General features: G+C 38.1%; 1 protein-coding gene across 1 annotated transcript in view; it reads right to left on the bottom strand.

Annotated features, from left to right (window-relative positions):
• The window catches only part of LOC104077033 (laminin subunit alpha-2-like), a gene marked incomplete at its 5' end in the record, with an annotated part of 37,400 nt that overhangs the window by 9,782 nt on the left and 1,839 nt on the right, over window positions 1–25,779 (bottom strand). The window contains 11 exons of the mRNA XM_009578106.1: window positions 593–782; window positions 2,303–2,415; window positions 7,381–7,591; window positions 8,403–8,579; window positions 12,279–12,427; window positions 13,821–13,833; window positions 13,876–14,039; window positions 16,341–16,461; window positions 20,577–20,715; window positions 22,971–23,115; window positions 25,199–25,361. Coding sequence (XP_009576401.1) covers window positions 593–782; window positions 2,303–2,415; window positions 7,381–7,591; window positions 8,403–8,579; window positions 12,279–12,427; window positions 13,821–13,833; window positions 13,876–14,039; window positions 16,341–16,461; window positions 20,577–20,715; window positions 22,971–23,115; window positions 25,199–25,361 — 1,585 coding nt within the window. The remainder of the gene's footprint in view (window positions 1–592; window positions 783–2,302; window positions 2,416–7,380; window positions 7,592–8,402; window positions 8,580–12,278; window positions 12,428–13,820; window positions 13,834–13,875; window positions 14,040–16,340; window positions 16,462–20,576; window positions 20,716–22,970; window positions 23,116–25,198; window positions 25,362–25,779) is intronic.

The following is a 25,779-nucleotide window of genomic DNA, read 5'->3' as shown; positions in this document are numbered from 1 at the left end:
TAAATACTAAATGTGATGTGGCTGTGATATTATTCCTTCCCTTACCATCTGAAAGCCACAGGCATTGTATATAAATGCTTCCTCTCATAAAGTCACAGAAGGGGCTGCCAAATACATCCATGAATGTCATATTTATTCCCTAATGAATTGAATTAATAATGCAGGGAGGATTTACTTAAATGTTGCTTCTTTTCTCTTTGTTCTTAGCATTATGGCTGAACAATGACATTATTAACATAGAAACATCTGGTTTTAATGATGTATTCCATCATCATGAGCTGATACTCACCTGAGCCCTATTAGGCAGGAAGGAACATTTTCTGCAGTTCCTTACCATACATGGGACATATTCTAAATATGTCCAGAAATATGTATTTCCTGAAGGAGAAATTTCAAAGATCAGCACTAACTTTTTTGTAAGTGGAATATGTACTGTGTACTTTACAGTGAATCTGAAAGCACAAATTTTGCAGACTACAGAAAATCCTAGCTGTAAAGTTTAGCTTGTATAGACTACATTTTGCAAATATCTTAAGGCAAAACAAAACTCTCAGCATTACACAGAATAATTTAGCACTAGAGATTATTATACCTTGTGCCACTGGCCATCATTTATTTTGTTGGAAATCATTGTGTTGGTGTCTCCACTCCCCAGATCATAGCTGAAGTAAGGCAATCCATTCTTTATCTGAACCGTAGCAAAATCAGCATGGTTGATGCGGGCCATATAAAACAGCAAGCCAGAATCAGCTGTTGTTCGGACTTCAAATTCAATTGTAAGTCTGAAAATCAAACAAAAAGGAAAACAGAAACAAAGGAAAAGATATTCAGAGTCAGACAGTAGACAAATTTATCTGCTTTACCTTTTTGTGTTCCTCTAACAAAACTTAACAGTCAGTGACCCATTTTACTTTTCCATCAGGGTTTAAGAAAAATAATTTGGTTATACGTGAATTGCATTTCACACATATCTGATCCCTGACATGTGAGTGTTCATTAGTCCCTTTACTGTGGAAATACAAAAGTGCAACCTTGGCGTAGAATTTCAAGATACAATTCTCAGCTGCAGCTGTAGTTGCTAGAAAATCCCTGCGCTTGTAAAATTCCAGCAGCGTTATCCGTCATCCACGCACATAATGCTCACAAAAAGGAGAGAGCTGTAGTGACAGCTGGTGAATGTTGAGTTTCTAATGAGTTGTATTGCCTGAAGACAGGTTGCAAAACTTCTGAAGATGCAGAGAGAATTGTTTACAATCAGGATATAAAACACTTATTCTGATTTCTCCCAACAGAAAATGGGGGTGTGTTTAGGGAGGTCTGCTGACCCCTTGGACAGAACAGTAATGCCGAAAACCTCCCCTACAGCAAAGAACCCAGAAAGAAATGATTTAGATTATCTAGATGCTACGGTTGTACTGGCAGCAGATCACTAACCCAGCCCAAGCTGAGCTGCAAAGTCAGTACCTGAAAGTAGTTGATAATATAAATGTGAAAAATCATTGCATGAAAATTATCAGGCCAGGATTCTTATTTGAAAAGAAGAATAGGATTACATATTTCTTTTAATTATTTTCCTAATTTTCTAAGATTAGCGTACATGAAAATATGCAGTACAGCATCTTTATAGGTAAAAATAAGTGTGAGGCTGATGGACTTGTAAACTACAAGGCAGCAAAAATGCTTAGTGGTGCGACATGGCACATTTGTTAATGATCATGTGCCGTCACAGCAAAAATGAACAATTAACAAGTTAAAGCTTCACAAGTTCACTGAAAACTGCTGTAGTTTTAGAAGTAGCTCTTGGAATTCCTTTGCATATCAACATGTATATGTATTTATTGTTATACCTTGGGAGGGCAATGTCATTTTGCTTGTTTACTGTGCAAGCTTGATCTTAACTATCGGAGGAAAGGGGAAAAAAGGTTTGCTTATTAGAAGAAATTATCAAGTTACCAAACCAAGAAACTTTCTTCCGAAAAAGCAACCTATGAACTCAGTTGCATGACCTGGTTCCATTCTTCTGTTTGTTTTTCTGCAGATCAGTCTGGGATCTGTGTGTGCCCAAACCTTTACCAACAAAGAGGTAAACTGTTTTTGTGAGAGCTACTTAGGTGGGCGCTTCATTGCCTAGATTAAATGCTTTAATGCTTTTTATGTTTGCTTAATGAAATGAATTAGCCATGGGACGTGATCTTTTTCAGATTATGCCCATAATTTTGGGACATGCTTTTGAGAATATTAGGAGGGGCATTTTATTTTGACATTATTCCATCAAAACTCATTGCTGAAATAAACAATATACCTGTTTTTCACTTTGGTGTCATCAAATGCAACTGCAATGTGGCTGTTCCTTGAAAGACCGAATTGCTTGCCACCTTCCAAAAGGGCTGGTTGTGTGTCAGCGGCACAGGAATCCTGCAAAACATACAGCGATCATACAAACTTTGTATTTTGTATCTCAGCTGTGCTGGAAGTCTTCGAACTGCTCAGGACTGAGAATATTCCACCTAGTCTAGACACTGGCCCTGCAGTTTCCAGTGTGTTGATGTCTCATCACACCAGCTAAAGTTATAAACCAGTATGACAGGAACTTGGTGTAAAAGCAGAGCTCATTAAGCTGGCTGTAAACGCAAATAAAAGTAATATATGAACATTGCTGCTTTCATGCCACCAGTGGACATTTACAAGAGTCTTAATTGATTTCCAGGCAGCTCAATGTACTCTTAGCTCGCGTAACTGAGTTTTACACAGTAGGATGCCCTCTTGCAGAAATGAAGCAAGACTTAAGTTTTAAAGAGATGCTTTGCTGTCGACTTGAAATCTAGTCACCTTAAAAATAATGAGTTAAAAGTAGTTTCAGATCCTGCATCTGTCAACGAGTCCTCCATTTTACTTCTTTATATTGTTTTACAATTGTATTCTTTGTTTAATGTGCTGTTGTTTCCCCTGGTGCTGTTGAAAGGCCCCCACAAACAATAAGGGATAGAAGAAACAAGTGTTAAACTGGGCTGCCTAATGTAGACACATTACCCAGGGGGTAAAGAAAGAAACCCCTCCCTGTCTGTTCCACTTCTATTAATCTTAAAGTGGTGCAACAATGGAAGGTAAAATATCTTCTGCCCAGTATAATTTTCTCTTTTTAATTTCACCAGGTCTTTTAATCTCTGGCCCTAAAGCTCTTGTAGAGGTGTGCCTGGGGCAATGCGAGACCATGGTAATTACCAGCTCCTACTCATGTCTAGCTTTTGCCTCCCACTGAGAGTATTGTGAAGAAACTACTCAAAGGATCTAACACAACACAATATCAGGACAATACTGCTGGGAAAAAACCAAACTTTGATAGCTGCGAGCTCTGTTTTTAAGCACTGCGGCTGCTATCATTTTGGATTGGCGACAGTCTCTCATTTGAGCCCTGACTCAGCAGGGACCTGTAAAGCACAAGGTGCGGTGCTTTGCTGACAAAGAGCTCTTTCTGTGAAACATTTTGAAAATGTCATGAGTGACTCATCAGGCACTGAGATTTCAGCCCCAATGAAGAAATTTCTTTCCCCCTCTCACTCAGTTTTTCAGTAGTGTTAGATTTTTTGCTTTCACACATCACAAAAATCTTCACAACAATAGAGAGCACTTCTAAAAATTAGTTTTCCACAATGAATGCTCTGGTTTGAATATGACAGAACACCATGCATTATGACAAGTACACATCAATGTGCAATAGAGGGGAAAAAATGGGTAAAATGCAGTAGTACCAAACAAAGTTATGAGTGTGTGATAGCAGTCTTCCAGTGATCATCAAAAAAACCATATTCCCATAATGCTGGGTAAAGTTTCTAATTATTTTAAGCTTTACAGATTTATATAGCTGCTTAACAACTATGTTAATAATACTACTGTGTATATAATACTTTCAATAGCATCTGGACTTTCTAAAATTTGAAGATAGGGACTAACTACTGGTACTGGAACAACAGGAAAGAATTGGAAAATACACTAACACACTTCTTTGTGGCATGCTTTTACATATTACGTGGTAAAAGGACACATTCTGACAGTAAATTCAATCCTAGGCTGGTATATGTTAGTAAAGAGTCTGGCCCTGACACTTTAGCTGCTCCCCAGCATCAGCAAAGACCTCAGTTTTTCTTCATCCCAGCAGGAGAACTGTAAGGAAGGGCAAGGAGTGGGGAGAGTGCCAAACACACCGTGATGGTTGGAATCATAGCAAGCATACACCGGTTATTTATTGATAAATACTGATCGATAATAGTGAACATTCATTAGGTTGATGTGGAAATGTCAGTTAAAGGGAAAAAAATCAGTAGGGCATGCTTAAAAAACTTCCAGGTTTTATTCACAAGCCGGTGTCTGCTTTCACTTTATCTAAGGACAGCCAGCTTTACAGCCTTCACAAGACTGTGAACTAAGCATGGATCATCAGCCTTATATTAAAATATCCCAGCTTTGTTTTTTCAGTAATGGCCTTAAGGTGTCCTGGGTTTAAATCTGGCTGCTTTAATAATCTCCCATATTACCTGAGAGCCTCAAGACTGAACTCTTCAGCTGCACTTAATCAGTCTTGTCAGATGTCAGGGACTTGATGGCTAAGTCAAGAAGCTAGGTGTGTATCACAGTGGAAATGAAGGACAGAAAAGCCCACTGGCGGACTGTCACACATTCTCTACAAACAATGGTGTATTAGCATTTTAATTACAAAGAAAGTAATTAGGGGAAAAAGGGAGCACCACTGAAGCAGTCCCCACATTGAAGAGTGTTAATAAAACAATGAAATAATGCATGGAGAAATAGTGGAAGATACCGTCATGGAGTCAAATGCAGAAGTAATGCTGGCGCTCTTCATTTCAGTGGCAAGCGAATCCTGAGAAGCAGTGAATAAAGTGAGGCAGAAGCAGCAGTTACCCGATGTTGAGAAACATTTTGGCATCCGCAGCAAGCAGCAGCAGCAGACTGGTGACCAGTGTATTTCCCAACTGTCCTACTTCTAGATCTTGTCTTGCCTTTAGTAGAGGGTAGGTTTTTTTCATTTGGGATTAAGCTCCCCTCCACTTTTACATACCAATGGATGATAGAGAGAAAAAAGGTCCTAAAAGGACTTAAGTAGAACAGATACCTTATTTAAGCCTACTACGTGGAAATAATTTTTTTCTGCTGTGTATTTTCCATATACAGTCCTTCTACACTGAGCTTCTGTGTAATAAACTGTCATATGAGTGCTATCTCATTATTAGACTAGTTACTTATTTTGTTGCAACATTCCCCAGAAAAATACTTTGGAGAACTTAGATGAATGTAAAAACTATCCAAAAGCTTGCCTTATTTAAAATACTTTCAAGTCTTCAGAATACTAAAATGGTTTCATTTTTTCCAAGAGAGAAAGTGGAATAATGGTGTTTTATTTAGATTTTTATTTTGAACTCCTGTTTCAAGTTATCACGGCTCTACATATGTGATATACAAAACTCACTTAGTTACAATGGGACTAGTTTCTGGTATTAATGAGTAGATCTATTACTCTCAATTTTGCTATTTAAAAGTTAATGCTTAGAGTCTTAGAAAGTGTGCACTTGCTCTCTCATGCGCTTCTGTGGTTTTTTTATTTTGTTTATAATGCTTGATCAAGGGATAATATGACTGCACTTTCAGTGAGCATTAAACTGGATAACTCTTTTTACCTTGTTGTTGCCTGGTTCCTTATCTTTCTATGGTAGCCTTACTATACTGCAAATTTGCTTACTTTCAACTCCAAACAGAAAGATGCATCGGAGCCCTTGTGTTACAACTGCTCCACCGTGTGGGAATGAATCAAAAATGCTGCCCTCGAGTATTAAAAGGCCAATACATATAATTCTGGGGCTCGGGGCAGGGTAATAACGAAGATGGAGATTGCCTATCTTGAACCCCAGGCTCCCATTTCCAGGTACAGATGGCTGCATGTGCTGTGGAGACTTCAGTAGTGCCTGACAAGTCCTTCTAGATAAAGCTGTGCCATAGGTACCTCGCCGATGAAGGTGGCCATGAATCTCAAATATAAAATTAAACTTAATGAGTTAGGCATTTTGGCCTAATGTTTGTACCGTTTTTTGTAGGAAAACAATGTTAGAAATCCTACCTATGTCCAAGGAAAACCAGATATGAATTCTGAAAACGAGTCAGGTAACAGGGAGTGACTGCGGCAATGAATTCAGATTCTTTTGTCTCTGACAGACTTACAGCCAACTGACTCACTGAAAATCACAGCCTCTTTTTTTTTTTTTTTTTGTGGTCTTCATGCAATTAATTGATAATCTCTGGGTCACACAGAAAAATCCAATACAAACAAACTCAGTGTTCTGTCAAACCGTTTAACCAAAATGGTTAAAAGATCTAATGAAGCCAATCTGGGAGAAACTGTCAAAATTACTGCCTCTTTTGTATTTGATATATATAAAAAGGGAAGTTAAATATTGCGGTTCTTAACCTCTCAAAACTATCTTATTATGGTAGTGTAAATTATGGTAGTGTAAATAGGCTTCTAACTGGGAAATGTGCAATCTTTTCACACTATTTGGAAACCTCACCCATACTAAACTATATCCTGCCTAAACCTGTGGGTTGTACGCAGGTGTAACAAAATGCAAAGGATTTCCCCCCCCAAGAATATCTTCCAGTGGATATATTATTCAGTTTAGTATTCAGATATCTAAACATATCTTTTCTGGACAGTAAAATGTTGCATCAACTTGTAAAACTGCTACACTTTTGACAGAAGTTTCTTCTTAAATTGCATTGTATAAGACTGCTTGCCGCTATCTAGCTATTTAAGATTTCTGGCAACAACAGTTGAGCTCAATTTAGCAGTGACTGGGGTTTCAGTTCCTAAGTTCGTAAGTCTCCTGACTAAAGTTTTAAAATAGCAGTGGAGGAATTGCCATATCAAACAGACCTCTCTGGTTTACCTGTTTCTTCATCCTGTCACTGACATGGCTGTTATCATGTGCTTCAGAGAACAGCACAAGAAATATCATAATGACATGGATTTCCCATATGAAAACTTCCCTTCCAACCCCGATTGGATGTTGCTTGGCTTACATCCTAAGGTGCAAGGGTTTAGGGCTAAGCATGCAAGCCAAAGGGAATTCTACTGCTGTATCGTTCTTTAAATTACTGTTGTGATAATCCAAGCAAATGACATCAATCAGTTTTCCATTATCCATGGGTTTTACTGACCTGCCACAAGGTGTTCCCTTTACAATATCATGCTGAATTGTTACTATTTTTGTGGCAAATTACTTCATTATTCTTGATGGCTAGCTTTTCAATTTTGCCTGGAAAAAGAAACTTTTCAAACTTTACCTGAGTGAAGTGATCTACACTTACAAGTGCTGAAGATAGAGATGGTGTTGGAGGAGGAGGGGAAGCAGAAGGAGTCCTTGGTCTTTCTTTCTCCCCATTAGTGTCTGGTTCAGGTTGGATCAGGACTGTTGTGTGGATTGGTTTATCTTCATCCTCAGGTGGCCTAACCTCTGGTTCTAGAGAGGGACATCTGCCAATATCTGCATTTTCAAAGGACACGGGTTGAGCAAAGTCCATGGGGCTGAGAACACACAAAGAAATTGATGTCTGTTATTAGTTTTTCTGCCTTTTTACCACCCATTTATAAAAAATAGCTATATGCTGCAGTGTAATCCCACTTCACAGGACACAAGAGCCAGGATTCATCCCATCTGTTTTAGGTACAGAAGTGGGACACTTCAATTAGAGGCGATAGTCACCATTGGCTTTCCTTCCTACAGTCAGTGCAGAGAGACAGGCATCCTCTTTGGCGAGCTTTACGAGCCTAGGTAGGCTGAATCACATTGCGGAGAAGTCCTTCTCTCTGATGTACATTCATGCAGTGTTGGGGAATGAGGTCGTAAGTTAGGTACTTCAGTTATGTGAAAGAAAGATTTAGATGGGAAAGTTTTACTTTATTCACCATTCCCTTTCTTTTTACTTGCAGATTACTTCCAGATTACTGCAGCATGCACTTTCCACAAAGCAAATTAATTCCCATGGTGGTTCTCAGAATTTGTATACTCTTGGAGATGAACCTCAAAATAAAGTGTTATAGTACACCATAAATACCTATCATTGAGGCAAGCCTTAATGCAGTGTTACTGTTGAATTTCTCTGATTCTGTGGATAAACAGACAGGTGTTGGCTTGTCTGTAAAACAGTTCATTAATTGCATAGCCTATGGAGCATATATTGTAGATAAAAAAAAGGAAGGGCATATTAAGAAAATAGATCGTATTCTAGGATTTGCTGTTAGTACGATTCCTTGCAACAATGAAGTTTCTTTTGGCAGCCAAGGTAGTTAACCAGACCTCATTAACTGGATGTTTGCTGGCATCAGTGAGACTTACACGGCATTAATGACAAGATTCCATATACAGCCCTCAAATGGTGGTATGTTTCTGAGAGGTGTAGTCTGAAACTGAGAAGAAGTACCCCCCACAAAGAGTTTCTTAACAGAGATGGGCTGGTCTGTTGGCAATCTCTGAGTCTGGCCTTTGTCTTCATCTACTTGAACAGTGAACATCCTGTGAAAAAGATTTGAAAGCAAAAAAATACATATTTTACTCTGGTTATTGCCTGTATTGAAATTACCGCTTTGCAGGCCCCATTTACTCCTACACCAGCTGTAACACTGAGCAACCCAAATTATGTAATTAGCAGCTCACATTAAATGCATATTAACCACTAGAAGGTTTTCAGCTACTGCTATGCTTCCTTGGTAGTCCTCTGACAGAGCTTGGCAAGGCCGTGCTGCGGAGAGGCGATAATATCAGTCCCTGGTCGAACGGGAAGAAGTGGTTTGTACTATGGCAACGCTGACACGGTAAGGGCCCAGCCTGCTCCCTGTGATGGCAGGTATAATCATCTAGGGCTCAGCAGGATGGGAACAGCATGGGGTCACGTTTTGTTTGGGCTCCCTATTTCCTGGTTTGTACAAGTTATTATCTTCTTGCAGGGGGAGAAACACTCCTACAGACTGCTCTGATTGCAGAATCAACCACAGATACATACTGTAGACTTTTTAAAAGATCTGGTAGCTTTTTTCTGGGGGAGACAGCAGAGTAGGAAAGTTGCTGATTGTTCACCATGTACTGATACAAGTGCTATATTTCATTCTCATGGGTAATGCATGTGCTGCAAGTTAAAGCAGTCCCATGGAAGATACTGATAAGGTTGAACAGAGGAAGGTAGAAGCCTCTGAAGCACAGCACCACTGCCTGACCAAGCCAAGTCAAGGAATGGAAAAAAGAGCAAAGAGGGAAGGGGTAAATATGGTGAAGGGCATTATTCTGGTAAAAGCAAGAATCCAAATGTGAGAGAAAAGCTGAGTGCACTTGCCTGTCAAACCTACTGAGATGCAAATGTTGTGGGTTTGCACCACATCTACAAGGAAACATGGTAAAGGGGACAGAAAATGAAAAAACAGTTTGCCAAGCCATACATTGTGTATACTGAGAAAGCAGCGTTAATGTAAGGGCTGTGGAATTGAGAGACAGTGGATTATTTTGATGGGTAACATATATAACAAGGTATAGCAAGAAGAGTAAAAAATTTAACTGCTGTCTTTGGGACAATTTACCATTGATGAAACATAGAAAATCTTCAACTTCTGAACAAATCCAGCTCAAGGTGAGCTGAGTTGCAAAGGATGGATAAGAACTTCAGTATTTTTGAAAGTGAATGTACAATGTTAGTTGGCATAATTTCTATATGTTGTTAGACTATATTTAATAGAATTTAGCCAGATGAGAATCAAGACCACAAAAGACGCTATATGTGTCTCTGGTAAACTCTGGTATGATTTATGAAGTGCAGTTTTTATTTCGAATATGTTACAGTCATACTAAACATCAGGACCTAACTATTCAAGTATCTTTGACTACAATTAGTTATCTAAACCCAAGTTGGGTATCCGTAGGTAAGTAGCTTGATTTTTCAGAATTACTGAGCATCCTTACGACATACCACAAATAATCAGTTTCTGGCAAATAATCTCAGTTCTTTTAACTGCAAAATTATATTGAACTCCAGTATTCTTCCTTAACAATAGTTACAAATGTTAGCAACTGAATATTGAAAATATTTATTGACAAGAGGCCATTTTTCATATGTAAAACGTTTGGCTTTGTTATTTACACAAGTCCTAGACAGAACTGGATAGTGACTTAAGCACCTGAATTAGGTAACTGTTGTACTACATGGAAATTGTCCAATTTCCTCATAGTTTTGGATGGATTCATTTGGTCTAGAAAGCTATAGAGTAAGAAAGTGATTAATTTTTCAGAGGGTTGGAGGAAGTGGGTATTAAAAGACTTATCTTTCAGGACAACTTCTAGGATTTCCCCCGGATCCTTCAGCAGCGGAAACAGAAGGAGAGAGGGGCAGTTCAGAGCAACAGACTAATTTAGGTTCTGTGAAGTGTCCCAGAGAGGACACTTCTCTCCACTGCCTTCAGAGGAAGTGTGGGGAAATCAGACCGTCAAGACTCGAGTTATCCTTTGTGCTGCTGCATGTTAGCCACGGCTACTGATTGTCACTATTTTCATCAGCATGCAATATTTCATCTCATCTTTAGCCATACCATAGTAAACATTTTGGTTCCAAGCAGAACCATACAATGATGTGGATTAGTCTTCAACAGTATCCTATAATTACTTCGGAAGAGAAAGCAAATACTTCATAATTATATGGACAATTATCTCTCTGAAAAGTTTTCAAAGGGTGTTCCTCATATTTAATCAAATAAAGCTTGAGTTCATGGTGAGCAGAGGAGGGGTTAAATCATCTTAATTCATATTTTTTCACATCCATTTCAGGTTACAGAAATTGCAGAATTCAGACAATTTGTTTTGTAACAGAGCTACTTTGAAAACACAGAGGTTTCATCTGAACAAGCATCATCACTGGATGGCATTGTACAGCAATCGTGTCTTGATGTACTCTCGCAGGTCAAGCTACTGTACTTGCTATAGCACTGCATAAAAGAAATTTCTTTGTTGTTTAGAGCTTCTTATTATCATCTGCATATTTGTGTTCTGTCACAGTGACACAAAATGTTTCACAAAATGCAGTCATCCATTTCCAAAATAACTTTTTCTCCCAAAGAATTTACAATTTTACCTTGAACTAGTCATTGAGGCTGGGGAGAGATATTGTCTGAAGGCATTACTTACAAGATTTTTTTTAACGATACAATAGAAATTCAGTCAGAAAATTATACTGACAAAGGACAAAGCAAAGCAAAGCAAATTATAGAGAGGACAGAAGGGTGCCTCGGGACTAGACAGACAGGAATTGTTGCTCAAGAAGGCTGCAGTGCTGTGGGGGTAAGAGGGTGAAGCCTAGTGTTCAGCATGCTTGGATAAGTGTATTTTGTAACATGCTGGATGTCAATCTTCTTTCTGATTTTTTTTAAAAAACAAAACAGAACAACATTGTGCATAGTGCACTAATCCACTGAATGTCTGTACAGTATGTACACATTTGTATGTCCAAATGTCCACAACAAACCCTACTTGGAACAAGGACTATTCCAGGCCATAAATAATACTGACTGACTGAGTCCTACACACTACAGTAGTGCTGCTTCTAATCACTTTCTGAATGGTGAAGAGTAATCAGCATTTTTTACAATGTCTGAGAAAGGGCAAAGGAATTTAAGTGAAATTCTGTTTAAAACAACATGGTCTGAGAAGGTCTGCAATGCCTTTCCAGCAATAAGAATGACTGCCATTTATCTGGGTCTGTGTATCTTCATTGTTTTACCATATTTAGCTGTGCGCCACTGTAACGCCATGTATATACAACAGCACATGGCGTCTCAAAAAGGCTACAGACTGCTGTGCTGTTTATACACTTTGAAAACGGTCTTTTTCTACATGTCTTGAAAAGGTGATTTACTGCACTGCAGCAGTTTTTCTCATCCACGCGTTCGATTAATAAAATATATTTGCCAAGAACCAGAAGGTTGAAGATGCCAATTCAGACAAATGCAGGTCTCTGGAGAAACAGGCTGATAGCCTAGGAAAGCATGTAAAGCTAGCTCTGCAGAATAATAAGCACTGTCAGAAACTAACTTCTACAAATTTTTGGATAAGGATGGAATTACACTAAATTCTCTGCCTCAGCAGAAGCATTTACGTGGATTGCTAAAGACATTGGTACATTCGCTTTGTTGAATTAGCTGTGCTGGGTAGTCTGTAGCACTTCTAGGTATTTGTTACCCTTTAGCTCGTTCTATCCGGATGGAGTGTGCTCTGCCGTCATGAAACTCGCCAGCTTCTGGTTTGATGGTGATTCTGTGGGGATCCCGTATCCCAGTGGAGATATGCACTTCTAGTCGACCTCTGTTCAGGAACACTGCATAGTAGGCCTGCAATGTATATGTTGGTATGAGAAGGTAAGTTACATTTGGAAAGAAATTATACCACTTAATTTTACATTAGTGTGTATGTTTTGTTTTCTTACACTGGTTTTTAATTTGCTTGCCATGGACAAGATACTGTCTATTCAGTTCTGCTGCTCCTGCTACATTCAGACTTTCTTGTATTTTGTAATGAGGAATGGGTAAAATGAGGTCATGCTGGAAAGCCTCATCAAAAGATTTAACTCTCTGCATACCTATTTGCAGGGAAGGATGGAGACTTCTAACCTACAATTCTTCTGTTTTTTGCTGTTACAAGGCCTGGTCTTAAACCCATCAAGCCCTGAATAGCATTGATCTCAGTAGGAGTTTTGCATTTGGAGGGCTGGCAAATCACACTAGTAGTTACTCTAGCAACCAGTATCATGTTGTAGCGGATTTCAGGATCTAACCTCCAGTTACTATAGCAATGGGTGTCACGCTCACTTCTGTGACCTGAAGAGCTGGGTAATGATAAAGGAGCCCCTACCCTGAAGTTAATATGTCATGCGGGTGAGCCATGATAATGTGCTGCCCCTGGAGTGTGTTCCTCCAGGTCACTGAGAGCTCTCTTCCAAAACAAGCAGGAAGGAGAATAATGAAATATCATTTCCCAGAAGTCCTGAACAAAGAAAGCACCAAAATACTCTGTTTATCATCTCTGTTGTAGTATGTCTGTCTGTGAGGTTTTGAATTAATCAAGATTTGAATAATTTCTAACAGCAATCACACTTTTACCAGTTAGTCACTTGGATTCTGTAGGTACTTCCTCTGAACAGACTGACTGTATCCTCTTCTGCAGAAAGGATTTATACTGCAGAATTGTACTTTATGGGAGAGAAGGAGAGGTTGGAGCACTCTTAAGTCTTATATCCCACAGCAGTAATCCCAGGTAAGGAGCTTATCTTGCACTGCTTTTAGCAGCTTTTTTTTTCTTTTTTGGTCTCAGGGGAAACAGAATGATCCTCATTTATGTCGATGTGAACAGGAATGAGAGATGTTTCCAAGCATTAATAGTGCCTAAGTAGTCCTCAGAATGAGTGAAGAACAGTATTCTCTAATATTTAGGTTTGATTAAAAAAACAACATGGAAGCATCTGTATGACAGAAAAACAAATCTATTGTTGTTTAGCAACAAGCAGTGGATGCCTTACTGTAAATCTTTAAGAGAAACAATTACTCCAAAGCAAAAAACAAATTCTGAGCCTCTATCAGATTCTCCATCAGATAAAGGATAGCATTAGAAAGAATTTATTCCCTAGCACTGAAAGTATAAACATCTGACAGTGTCTTGAAACAAACCAAGTGGAAGAAGTTCAGTAAAATTGTGGGTTTTCTTTATCTTTTGCTGGGTTCCTCATACCTGTCCCGTCTGTCTGCGCCTTCTCCTCAGAGGGGCAGCTTTCCTTCCCGTGTACCTGCGCTTTCTCCTGGGGGGGACAACTGTGCCACTTGTGCCAAACAAGATGATCCCAGACTCATTCTTGGTGCTGAAGGAGAGGTTGATTTCTGTGCCCACGTTAAAGGAGACAGGCTGCAGTTCCACAAAACCTGGCTTGGGGAAGCTAACCGTATAAATGTTCTGTAGGAAGAAGAGGACAGGAAAGTGCATTAGTAGGATTAAAAGCAAGACTATGAACAGGCAGAAAGATTTCTTAACTAAAATAATAAACTATGTAAATATAACTAGTGTGAAGAGATGGAAAGTAATAATAAACACTAAGCAATTTACTTCTCAAAGTGTTGTACAAACACTAATTTACCTGTTTACATCTGGCACCATTATAGTATTTGTGGAATCCTGTCTTACAGGAAGGCAAAGTTCCAGTCTTATCTCAGTATATCCTCTTGGATTAAAAATAACTGCTCACAGGTGGTTTTTTATATGAATGTTTTCCATCGAGTTAACACAGTGGAATTTTGCTTTTAAATCAATACAATAGATAACAATAGCCAATATGAACATAAACTAGATTCTATTATTTGTCAAATGTGTCCAGAAAATACTTTCCATTAATTGGTCATTATTGCTTCATCATTATTGCTTCACTGAGCACCACTGCTTTCTTGATGACTCAGGCTCATAAATGAAGCACTCGTTGTGCATGGCCCAACTCTTTGGACATTAGTAGCCATTAACACAACTTAAAGAGTAGAATATGTCATCAAATAATAAATCAGTGCATACTCCTGAAGATCTTCTGTAATCACTGCCAATTCTTGTACTCTTCCAGCCGGGTAAGACCAGTCTATAGAAACAGTCACTTTTTCTATAATAACTCACCATTTTTTCAGTGCAGGAGAACTATTTTCAGGTATAGAGAGAATAGATTATGCTAGATAAAATCGTTGCTGATGATGTTCACCTTTCTCTGAAATCTGAGGACATTTAAATAATTGAGCGTATATCCAGTCTTTATCTTTTGCTTTTACTTCTCTTCTTTTTAATTATCTACATATCCTGTTTTGTACAATTAGGATATTTTATTTAATTCCACAAGAAAATGGTTAATCCAATTAGATTTCAAATTCTGAAACCTCAAGAGTTACAAAATAACGTGATAAAGTTCGTTCTTTCTAAGATTCATAGCAACGGAAGAAAATCAGCACAACTACCCTTCTTTCCTATTCAGGAAAGAATCTACAATAAATGCAAACAAATATGAACTTCTGTAGAAAATTTTTGCTGAACCCAAATTTGTAAGATTCAAAAGCATTTGAGCAATGTGGTTGTTTACAGTTTAGCTTTGTCACAAACCTGAAAACTTAAAAATGGCCATCTCATGACAGATCCATCTAGTTTAATATCCTGTCTGAGAGTCCTGTGGTTGTGTGCTTTTTGCTTTGATGCAGGCCAGAGATAGAAGTGATAAACACAGCAAAAAAGGGTACTCATCTTTATTTTGGCCTGGCCAGGTTCCAGTCACTGTTCAAAGGAAATTTTCAATGTTTTGGACTAAAATGTTTGGAGAGCATCTGTTTGACAACAACTCATTTGGATTTGCTGTAGTGGTATCTGATATGGAACTCTAGATCATATATCTGCTTGCAAAACTATATTAAATAGCATACATTTCCAGGGAAGAAACACAAACTATTTATTGGGAGACAAATGTCACTGGAAATATTTTTTAATATTTGAAGACTCTTCTTTTCCATGGAAAATTACTATATTCTCTCTCAAACTTAGGATCAGATTCCTTGAATTTTATATGCATTGAAAGCCTGTTAATTAGAAGCAGCAACAATTGAAAATAAATAGACTTGAATTGTTTTTGAAGTTAAAATAATGACACCAATTTTGCACATTCTTAGTGATCAGTAAGAAATGTGCCTTCCAGCTCGGTGGTAGCTCATAACAGTAAGTGCTCTACAGTTCCTATCCTAAAGGTGATTTTGTTTCAGTTAGCCCCAAATACACTGTGATTTTCAAAGTACCTCAGGTTTTCTGTAGTGAATGATTTTATAATAACAATTTTTTAAAAATCATTTAAATCCTTGGATTTTATGTACATCAAAATTTTTTAAGGTTTTTGCAATATTGTCAGTGCCTAATTCTATCCTCATTAATGTCAATAATTCCCATTTTAGTCAGCGGAAACAAAGCTAGACTATTGCTAAGCGTTTTAGAAAATCTTACCCTTTAGGGATAGGGATATCACAACTGTCCAGGAACACTGTCCAAGGATCTGGAAAACTGGTCTACTTGCTGATCAGACTCATTCATCTTTCTTTCTCTTAAATATAACCGTTCTGATTTTTAGGTTAGATCCCCACGTGTGTCTGAATATGCCTTTTACAATTAATATGTTATGCCATAAAATCAGAAACCAGGAAACATTTATACCCATTAAGACCAAAATAACATGGAAGTCAGACTAACCTCTAGTGTGCATCCTTTGGTTAGACCAACAAAATCAGGACTACTCAATATATTATATGGTGTCCTTGAAATTTCAATCTCTTTGAGGCAACCTGTATATTTCTTTAAGTTCACTTCAGGCCTAAAAAAAATTTAGAAGTACAATGTATTTTCAAAAATAGAGTTTAGGGAAAACACAGTCAGCCAGACACACACATGCGCACTTTCAGATGCACAGATGCTTGATTTTTTTTTTTTTTTAAAAATACACACATACATTCAAATGAATACATCCTGCCTTCTACCACCTATCAGCACATATTGCACTCTGCCTTCCATCACTGAAAGGTGTAACGGTAGAGTCATCTCATCTCCAGTTGACAACAGTCATCTTTTCCATGTTTTCTTTCTTTTCCTTAAATTTTTTTTTTCTTTTTTTTTTTTTTTTGGCAAAGGAGTGCTATCACCTTTGGTGTTTAAATGCAGTGAACTATGAAATAAGTAAGTAGTCGTTCCGTAGGCACAGCAGAAAGATGCAAGCTAGGAAATCATAACGGTAAGGAAAGACCTTAACTGGAAGACAGATGTTTCATGCATCTTTTTGCATGCTAGACCCTAATGAAGGAGGAACTTTAACAGCATATGAACATTTTGGATGAAGTCTTTGGCAAAGACTGAAAAAAATTTTCATTTGATTTTTTTTTTTTTATGCTTTAGGAATTCTTTATGTTCAGGTGGACTGATATTTGTTTTCTATGTATTTTATATTCCCAGTATCTTTCCTATGAAAACTGCTGCATATTATATGACTTTCTCAGGCAGTTAAAGAAAACAAAACACTTGCGTTTGTAACAGAATCTGACTATCCATCCAAGACAGGAAAATATTGTAAAAGAATTGCAGAGTTCCATGGTTTGGCTCATCAGCTGGTTGCCAGAAGAAATGGCAACCAAAGTTAGCATGCTTGAATGCAAAAGTATGATTTCCCAGGCCTGGGAACATCAGAGTGAGACTGTAACTGCTGGCAACATCCGAACCAGGCTTGCAAGAAGAAAAGCCTTATAAAGTCACTTCAGAAAAAAAGTTGCCATTCATACCATGGAGAGTAAATCCAAAAAGAACAAAAGCACTAGTTAATTCACTCACAAATTACCCATGAGTGCTTAGGAGAATATGTGAATAATATAACAGCTCAAAGAAAGAAAAATGAATTTGGAAAATAAATAAAGAGTTATTTGTGGGAGAAAAAAAAACCCCTAACACTTCAGCACCCTGGAAGGAAAGAAGAGAGTTTAAAGAATATGAATTACAAAATAAAACCATTTTGCATAGATACTGTTCAGCTGCATGTTTTGGTACTGAAAGCCATTCTTTGCATTATAGCCGTCTTAGCAAGCGCGGTATATTCTCTGGCAAATTAGCATCCCCTGCATAAGTTAAAGTAAGCATCTAGATTACTAAAACAATCCATATTCTGCTTTATTTACAGTCATGTAGTTATGGTCACCTTTCATTTTTTATTTTTTATTTCCTAGTTCTTCCCCACTTCCTTTATAGACTCATCTTCCCAGCAGCAGAACGGTTTTGCCATGTCATTATCAGCAGTGCCCATAGTCTCCCGCCTTTGCCGTCCAGAAACCATCCGTGTTCCTACCCCTTCCTGCCCTGTCCAGTTACAGACTGCCCTCATGCTGTCCCGTTAGAAGCAGTTCTGTTATCTTATAATTCCCAACCCGTACAAACTCTACATCCTTGCAAACGTTGAACACTTGCTTGATGTTTTCTTAAGACTTCCTTTTTCCCTTGTTCCCTTCCAAAACATACAAAACAAGGTCCAAGTTCATTCAGATCTTGCATAAATTCTTGGCCTTTTTTTTTGCCAAACTAGGACCAGTTTCAAGGGAACACAAGCAAAGATTTCTGGAGCTTGGGAGGAAATAATCTTTCTCAGGATCGGGGGAGGGAGGGTGAAGTTGCATTTTTCTAATTCAAGCCAGGAATTAAGCTGCAAAACATAGTGAAGTTCAGTTCCTATCTGAGCATATCAAAGCAAAAGTAACGGACACAAATAGTTGCAAACTGAAAACACAGCCAGAAATAGGTGACCTCTCCCATCCCCCCCCGCCATCCTCCTGTTCTTAAACTCGGAAGTGGCAAATTTCACAAAAATCTGCACCTCGCTTTCATACCCTCCTCAGTAACTACTTCACTGCCTCGGAGTGCAGCGCTCCTCGCCTGACCCGGGACTACGTTGCTCTTACAGCCTGGAGGTCAGAACCAAACTCGGCAATACGGCTTGTCATAAACAAACACAGCTGAAGTAAGCAGCTGTGTGAAGAAAATAAAAGTTGTTTGTGTAGGTGTGTGCACAGAATGTAAGATGACAGTGTTAAGCACTTGGGAGCAGCTTTGCTTGTTGCAGCAGGAGCAGCTCGCTGAATTAACAGCCTTAGCGTAACAGCTGGTGTAAATACTGCCCACACGCTGCTTCTTGCATTGCCGCCTGTGCTTTCAAGCTGCACTTACTAGACACATGCAAGTCATGCAAGTAATGTGATTATTTTTACCTTGCTTTCATACTAGGGTGAGAGAGAAAGAAAAAAAAAAATTAAAATTACATTAATTGTAGCAAATGATACTTATTAGCAAGGTTCAAAATATTTCACAGTGAAGCAGATATACATCATTTACAAACAACACATTATGGATGGTGAGATTCTATATTCACTATCAAGCTATAATAATTAACAGGGTTACTCTGCAAACAACTACCTTAAAATGTAATACATCAGAGAGCTTTTATAATTTGTTGCTATACTTGGTCGTGAGTAAAAGCAAACCATGTAAAAGAATTTGGCAGAACTGACACGACCTGATAATTACAAAGTCACGGGTACCTCAGCATCTATTGTTTGCAGTAGCTCAGCTTTGCCCTAATCTCCCTTTCACTATTTTTTATTCTAATTTACCATAACATTCATCTTGCCCCAGTGACTGATGAATCATAGCTGTAGGCAAAATGGTTACCACAGGTCCAAGTAGCTGTGGTACACTGATTTTCTAAGCAACCACGAAGGATTTGCTGGAAGATAATTGCTCTAGACATTTTGTTACGCACTAGTGTGATTTCACAATTACATAATGTAGTGTTATATTTCATGAGTAAAATAGGTCTTAGATCTTTTTATTGCTGGGTGATTTGACATCAGAGGTCAGTTATTAACCTAATAAATTAACAAATATGTCCTTTCTTTTAGTTGCAGAACAGCCTGTGGACTAATCACAAGTTCCTTGTGCACAAGACCACTTCAAGGCTGTCATTATGCCATGTAGCTAACGGTGACATAGACTAATGGGCTTGTTTCTGTGTTGCTCATCTGTTCATTGTAGCACAAAATTCTCTTGTTCTTGTCATTGCAAAACTGCTGAATATTCATTTAAACCACAGTAAGTTTTTTGATCTATTTAAAACCATGTATTATAGTCACTAAATTCAAGTATCTGTTATCCCATTTATTTAGTTTACTAAAGCTTAACTTAAAGTTCATCAAGAATAATATGCGATATTTAAAAAACAAATAATGGGAATTTTATTTGAGTAAGAAATTCAGGATCAGGCTTCTGAAGGGAAAAGGTTGCCATATTTCATTCTACTTACATTAAATATATCAAGAGTATTGTATCATATACTTTAATTCCTGAATACAGGAGGAGTTTAATCTAAGGAGTCCAGGAACTTATGTCTACAAATAATTTTAAATGACATCTAAACACAAGTTTTTTATACGTGTTGAAAGTATACTGACCCTGATTATGCAGACATGCATACCCATTTAACAGTAATCCTGTGAGGAGTAGTCTGTAGTTCAGTTTTTCTACTCATGCACAAGGTGTGCTTAATTTTGTGGAGGTATGGAGCCATTTCTGTAAGTTTGGAGTCACAAATTCTATTCATCAAATAAAAAAATACTTAAAAAGATAAAGTCAGCTACGTCATAGTTCTGCACAGCATCAAAAAGCTGTACTGCACCATTACCACCATTTCCATTGTGTTTGTGTAATGTGAGCTGCATGAAATACACTGAAATATACAACATACGTAAATAAAGCGTTGGTCTGCTGTGGCAATGTCGGGTGTGTTGGGAACTCACTATTCACTTACTGCAAGTGAACTTGAGAAATAGATACAGAGAGTAAGATTACACTGCATTTATATCCCCTTACCAACGGTAAAGAAATTGGTTTGAGCCACGTTACCTTAGATTTCTCAGGGTTGGCAATCCCCCAAAATAAATTTTCTCATGCCCTTTTAAGTTGAGCCCAAAGTGGCTGCCTGTAGAAGTTGTTGCTATGGTCTCTTCTTCGTTGGTGTCTATGTCTACAATTGATATGTTGGCTGGAAGAGATTTGAGATTAGTTTCAAAATATCAGACATGAACAATGATGTCTTAGTGTAAGAAACCATCAGAGAAATATTTGGAGGGTTAGCACGTAAGGGGAGAGGCAAGAAGAGTTCTATTTTGCAATTAAGAATTGTCAATTATGGGCAGAGGAAGAGACCCGCACTTTCCTCTGTTTCCATAACAACTTGAAAAGCTATAGCAATTCTGTATGCTTTATTTTTATATATTTTCTAAACCTGTTTCAATTTGGTATGTTCTTTGTGTCAATGTAATTTGGAGCTAACACTTCAGGACAAATTCAAGACAGAAGAGATCATTTTACATCTAATTTGTGATTTCAGTCCAAAGGTATGTTACCTGAGCAGGATTTTTTTAGTGTAAAAGTTTGTTAAGCATTGTCATTATGTGCCTTAGAGATTGGTGATCAGTCACTCTAAACCATTTTCAAACCCAAAGCAGTCAGTTGCTGTCATGTCTAATCTCAGTTTGGAGTCAGTGCTACATACAACCATCCTATTTAAATGCTTGTTCCATGTATATTTTTAATGTATGGATTAATACAGAATATAGAGTTCAATGAGAAAGACAAGACACACTGAAAAATGCTGAGCAGCCCCCAGGGAAGAAGGGGATATTCTACCACAGGGATGCAAAGAAAGGGTTCTTTCCTTCTTCTTTCCTTCTTTCCTTTCTTCCTTCTTCCTTTTTTTTTTTTTCTTCAGACAGTTAAATGCAAGAGATTGCTTATAATCTATACTCCGCCCCCCCGCCCCGTCTACATACCTAAGGAATGAAATGAACCTTTATTTTAATTTAAAAAGTGACCAGCCTGATCTCTGGTTAAAGATGGAATAGAGTGAGTTTGGAGATGAAAGATCTGTCAACCTCTTAGGAGATTTCAAAGGGAGGACTGGCTAGAAGAGGTAATGTATACTCTGTGAAGAGGAAGGAGCGATGGGAGGATGGGAGGAAGAGTGTTCTCTGATAGAAGCTCGCCCCACAGGTGAGTCTCTTGTAGCAGCAGCCGACTAAATAAATACCTTAAAAGAGAGAGGGAATGTCCAAAACCTGAAACCAAACTACCATTTTCAGGAGTGAAAGAGAATTGAATGGGGGATAGACTTTCCTGCTGCACCTTACTGTAAATAGACTAATTTTCCTTTCATTTCTATATCTGTATCTTCTTTATAAACACATTATATGTTTGAATGGTATGAATAAATTACAATTATGTGACATTGAATTTTATCTTAACACCTCCTGAGTTAAGTATGAACTAAGATAACTGGCTAGCAACAAGGCATTCCTCCTCTAAAGGTGCAGCAAATCTGCAAGTGAGAGTTCTGAGTTATTTTGGCCAGCATCCCTGCTCCCAAGTCTACTTCTGCCAAATGACAAGGGAGCGGGTCTGTGTTTGAGATGCGAAGGTCAGGTAGAGAGCTGGCACTGCAGGGGGCAGAGGAGGAAAAGTGTGTTCAGGGGCTTGTGGTGACCCTGAAGATTCAGGATGCAGTAAGACTTCAGGATACAAAGGCACAGAGAATGTCACAGATGCCATAAATAAAATTAATTTGGCTCAGGTAAGATTCTACCAGTCCTATAACTAGAATAAAAACAAACAAACAAAAAGAGCACAATAGCCAGCATTCTTTGCAATCCTATCAAATGCCACCACTTCACATTTTGCACCAGTAACAGGTTAAAGAATTAGTAGTGCTTTTGAAGATGTTCCCAGTTGTTTCCATGCAGATTCAGGTCATGACACGCTGCATATCATTAGGGAATATAAAATTGTTGTTGTGTTTGTCTACTGAGATACTGCACTACCAGTACTGAAGTCATTGCTTTTTTAAGCGCTTTGGGATATGCTGAGCATGAGAGGACCGTACAGCATGAAAGCTATTGCTGTCCCAACAAAAATCACAGAGGTTTGTTTTACGATTTTGAATATCAGGGAACTAATGAAAAATCTTCTTTTTTCCCCACTCAGATGCATTTTAGAATGCAATTTGCGCAACTGTAAAGCAGAATTATGCCTGAAAATTAAGCTTCCTGTTCATAAAAGGCATGTTTGACAGTGCAATCACATGCAACTCAACACACCTGTAATCTAAGCAAAAGAAGTTGCTAAATCACTAGAACTTTATAATTCTAGCAATTTTGCACAACATCTTCCCCATGATTAGATGGTTAGCTGTACTGCACAGGTAACTGGCAAAGTCATGGTGTTGACACCACAGGAACTCACCTTGCTTTTGAATTCTTGACAGGGTGAAAGATTTCCATTTGCCATCATTATGATTTTGGTTGCTGATAACAGAAGCTGTACCTGAACCCAGATCGTAGCTGACTTTTATACGCCCACCACTGAGTTCTACACTCATGAAATCTTTCTGTTAATGAAAAGGATTAGATACACAAATTGCAATTCTTGTTCATTTTAGTAAGAGGCATATGACATTGAATAAACACTTTCTTTTTCTGGGTGACAATAGACAACTTTTTTCAAGCTTTTTAAAAAATCTACTTAGGCATTTACTACCCAGGACTGTAACGTACAAAAGTCTGCTGCCAACAAGTTCTTTTTTTCCCCCTCTTCTTCTCCTTTGGATTGCTAACTTAGTTGGCATTTTGCTAACAACTTAGCTGGAGTTTTGATGGCATGTCTATACTTTTATTTTCTGATATTGAAGACAGAAATACACGTTATAAGTACCTGAAACTAATACTCAGCTTTGAGTATATGTCTGTACTACCGTTAGTGCATTTACTACATACCTCAGCTAGATTTAAACTTGCAAGGTAGAAAGCAAGAATAGTAAAGATGGTAAAACGGGCTTGTTTTACCACGGTTTCCAGAGAGTAATCTGTAGTGATGGAGCACCAGAGAGCTATGAACTGTTATTCTCATCAACTACTGACACCAATATCTAAGCAGTAACTGGAGATGGCTGACTGGAGCAATGGTATACACTGCAGTATCTACAGAAAAAGAGCTGGCAGGATACGAAGAGCAAAACTAGCCAGGGAACTGGATAGCATGAAAGGCATTAAATAAATAATGGTGGAACTATGACCCAGGACATGAATGTACCAGAGAAATTTTAAGTTTAATTATAATTTTGCTCTTGGCCAGTTCCACCCATGCTCAGATCAAAGGGGAATGAAAATACTTTACCATGTGCTGAATACTTATGCAAAACTGTGCATGTTATGTATATGAACATAAATTTATGTTAAGAAGAAAAGAGTAAAATTTACCAAAATCAGTATTACAGATGCTTATGCATGTCTATCCATGCCTTTCTCACTAGAAAGAGCATCCTCAAAGTTTTTATACAGTGGGATAATATCAAAAGAGATAAATTGTATCAGGGACCAGTTGCCTTCCAGCTCCCAGTGTTTTTCAGAAGTTCAAGTAAATAATTTTTTCTAGAAAACTACATAAATTAATAATAATTATAAAAAATAATTATACAAAATCATCTACAATAATTACATTAATTATACTTTCAATATTCAATTATAAAATTAATTAGAAAAACTATGTAAGTACTTCATTATCATAATAAAATGTTATCTTTTACTATAATCAGTCAGGAGGGCACCCTCCTCCTTGATAATTCCAGCAGTTCTGATAATTTTTCCCAAAATACCAGAATCTGAAAAAAGACTGATTTACACAAACGCATTTTTTGTAAAATAGTGAGTGCTCAGTAATTCTTCAAGACGTCAGTGAGAACTGCTGTACATTATTTCTGGCCCACAGCAAAAGGCTAAAGAAAGGACTCTGTTCCCAGTCAGGCATGCAAATCTTTCTGCATCAAAGATGCTGAAGCTGAGTTATTCCTGATGCATGTGAGGATCTGGCCAGATGTCTTTATAAATAACTTCTCTCTGTTATCCACACACATTTGATATTGTGAATAAAAACCTTGTACAGCTTTATAACTAGTGTTTCTATTCTCTATTTGATCTGTTAAAGGCACCATTTGTAGACCTTGTAAAAACCTCATCACCATCATATCCTGTTTGTTGCACCATACAGTTCCCCTTTAATGCCACTCACATTAAACAAACTTTTTCTTTATATCAGTAGGACTTCTAAGACTTGTCTCTTCCCATATTCTCCCTGCCCTCACACTACGATATTTTAAACTATGAATGTATAACCACAACTGGCAATGTTTGCACAGGTAAACATTTGGGATAAATGAAAATTAATTAATAATTTCATAAAAGCTGGAATTCCCCTCAGTTCAACATAATGCTCCCCAGTCAGTAAACACTAGGTAGTCAACTTCTATACTATAACACTGTCGTCTCTTGGACAGCAGTGAAGCATCATACCAGGCAACATCATACCAGACAATGCTACATTAAATTACTATTTGTTTTCATAATATGATGAATTCAGCCACTGTAAAGATGGCATGAAACCTGTAAGGAGCATAGAGGTTAGCTGGTTTTTCTCACCAAGTCGTCAGTAGCAAGATACATCAGCAGGGCGTTCGATGAGAAGGTCCTGAATTTGAACATGACTGTGGAAATGTTGGGGTTCCAGCGGATCGGGCGGCTCACCATGGCGTAGCTGTCGCCATCGAACTGGACCGTCCCTTCACTGTCTGCCACCTGTGGGCTGAAAAGGGGCAATTCCAACCACTTCCTTTGCCATTTGAGGTTAAAAGAAAAAGAAGTGGGGGACTAGGAGAGTGAGGGGATGCCTCTTGGGAGTCTTCCTCAACTTGGTTTGATTTCATATCAAACCCCTGTTGTGACAAGTAAGATCAGCTCACCGGCTGTCCAACACAAAAGCACATCTGGGAGGAAGATGGAAGAGGAATATGTCGCATATATCTCATGGTCTGTAATGACTCATTTTGCAATCCTCAATGTAAAATAGCATTACATACTCTTTCATCTTGTAATAAATCTTGGTTTTGTTGTTGTTAGTGATTTTACAACTTCTGGAGGGTCCCAGACTGAAAACCCTGGAAACTGTGATTCTCTGTTTACCCACAAATTACAAACACCTCAAGAGCAGAAGCATCAGTCCC

This window comes from Fulmarus glacialis, unplaced genomic scaffold, assembly GCF_000690835.1.
Source record: "Fulmarus glacialis isolate BGI_N327 unplaced genomic scaffold, ASM69083v1 scaffold42995, whole genome shotgun sequence".
Lineage (NCBI taxonomy): Eukaryota > Metazoa > Chordata > Aves > Procellariiformes > Procellariidae > Fulmarus > Fulmarus glacialis.
This window is presented reverse-complemented; position numbering and strand designations above follow the sequence as displayed.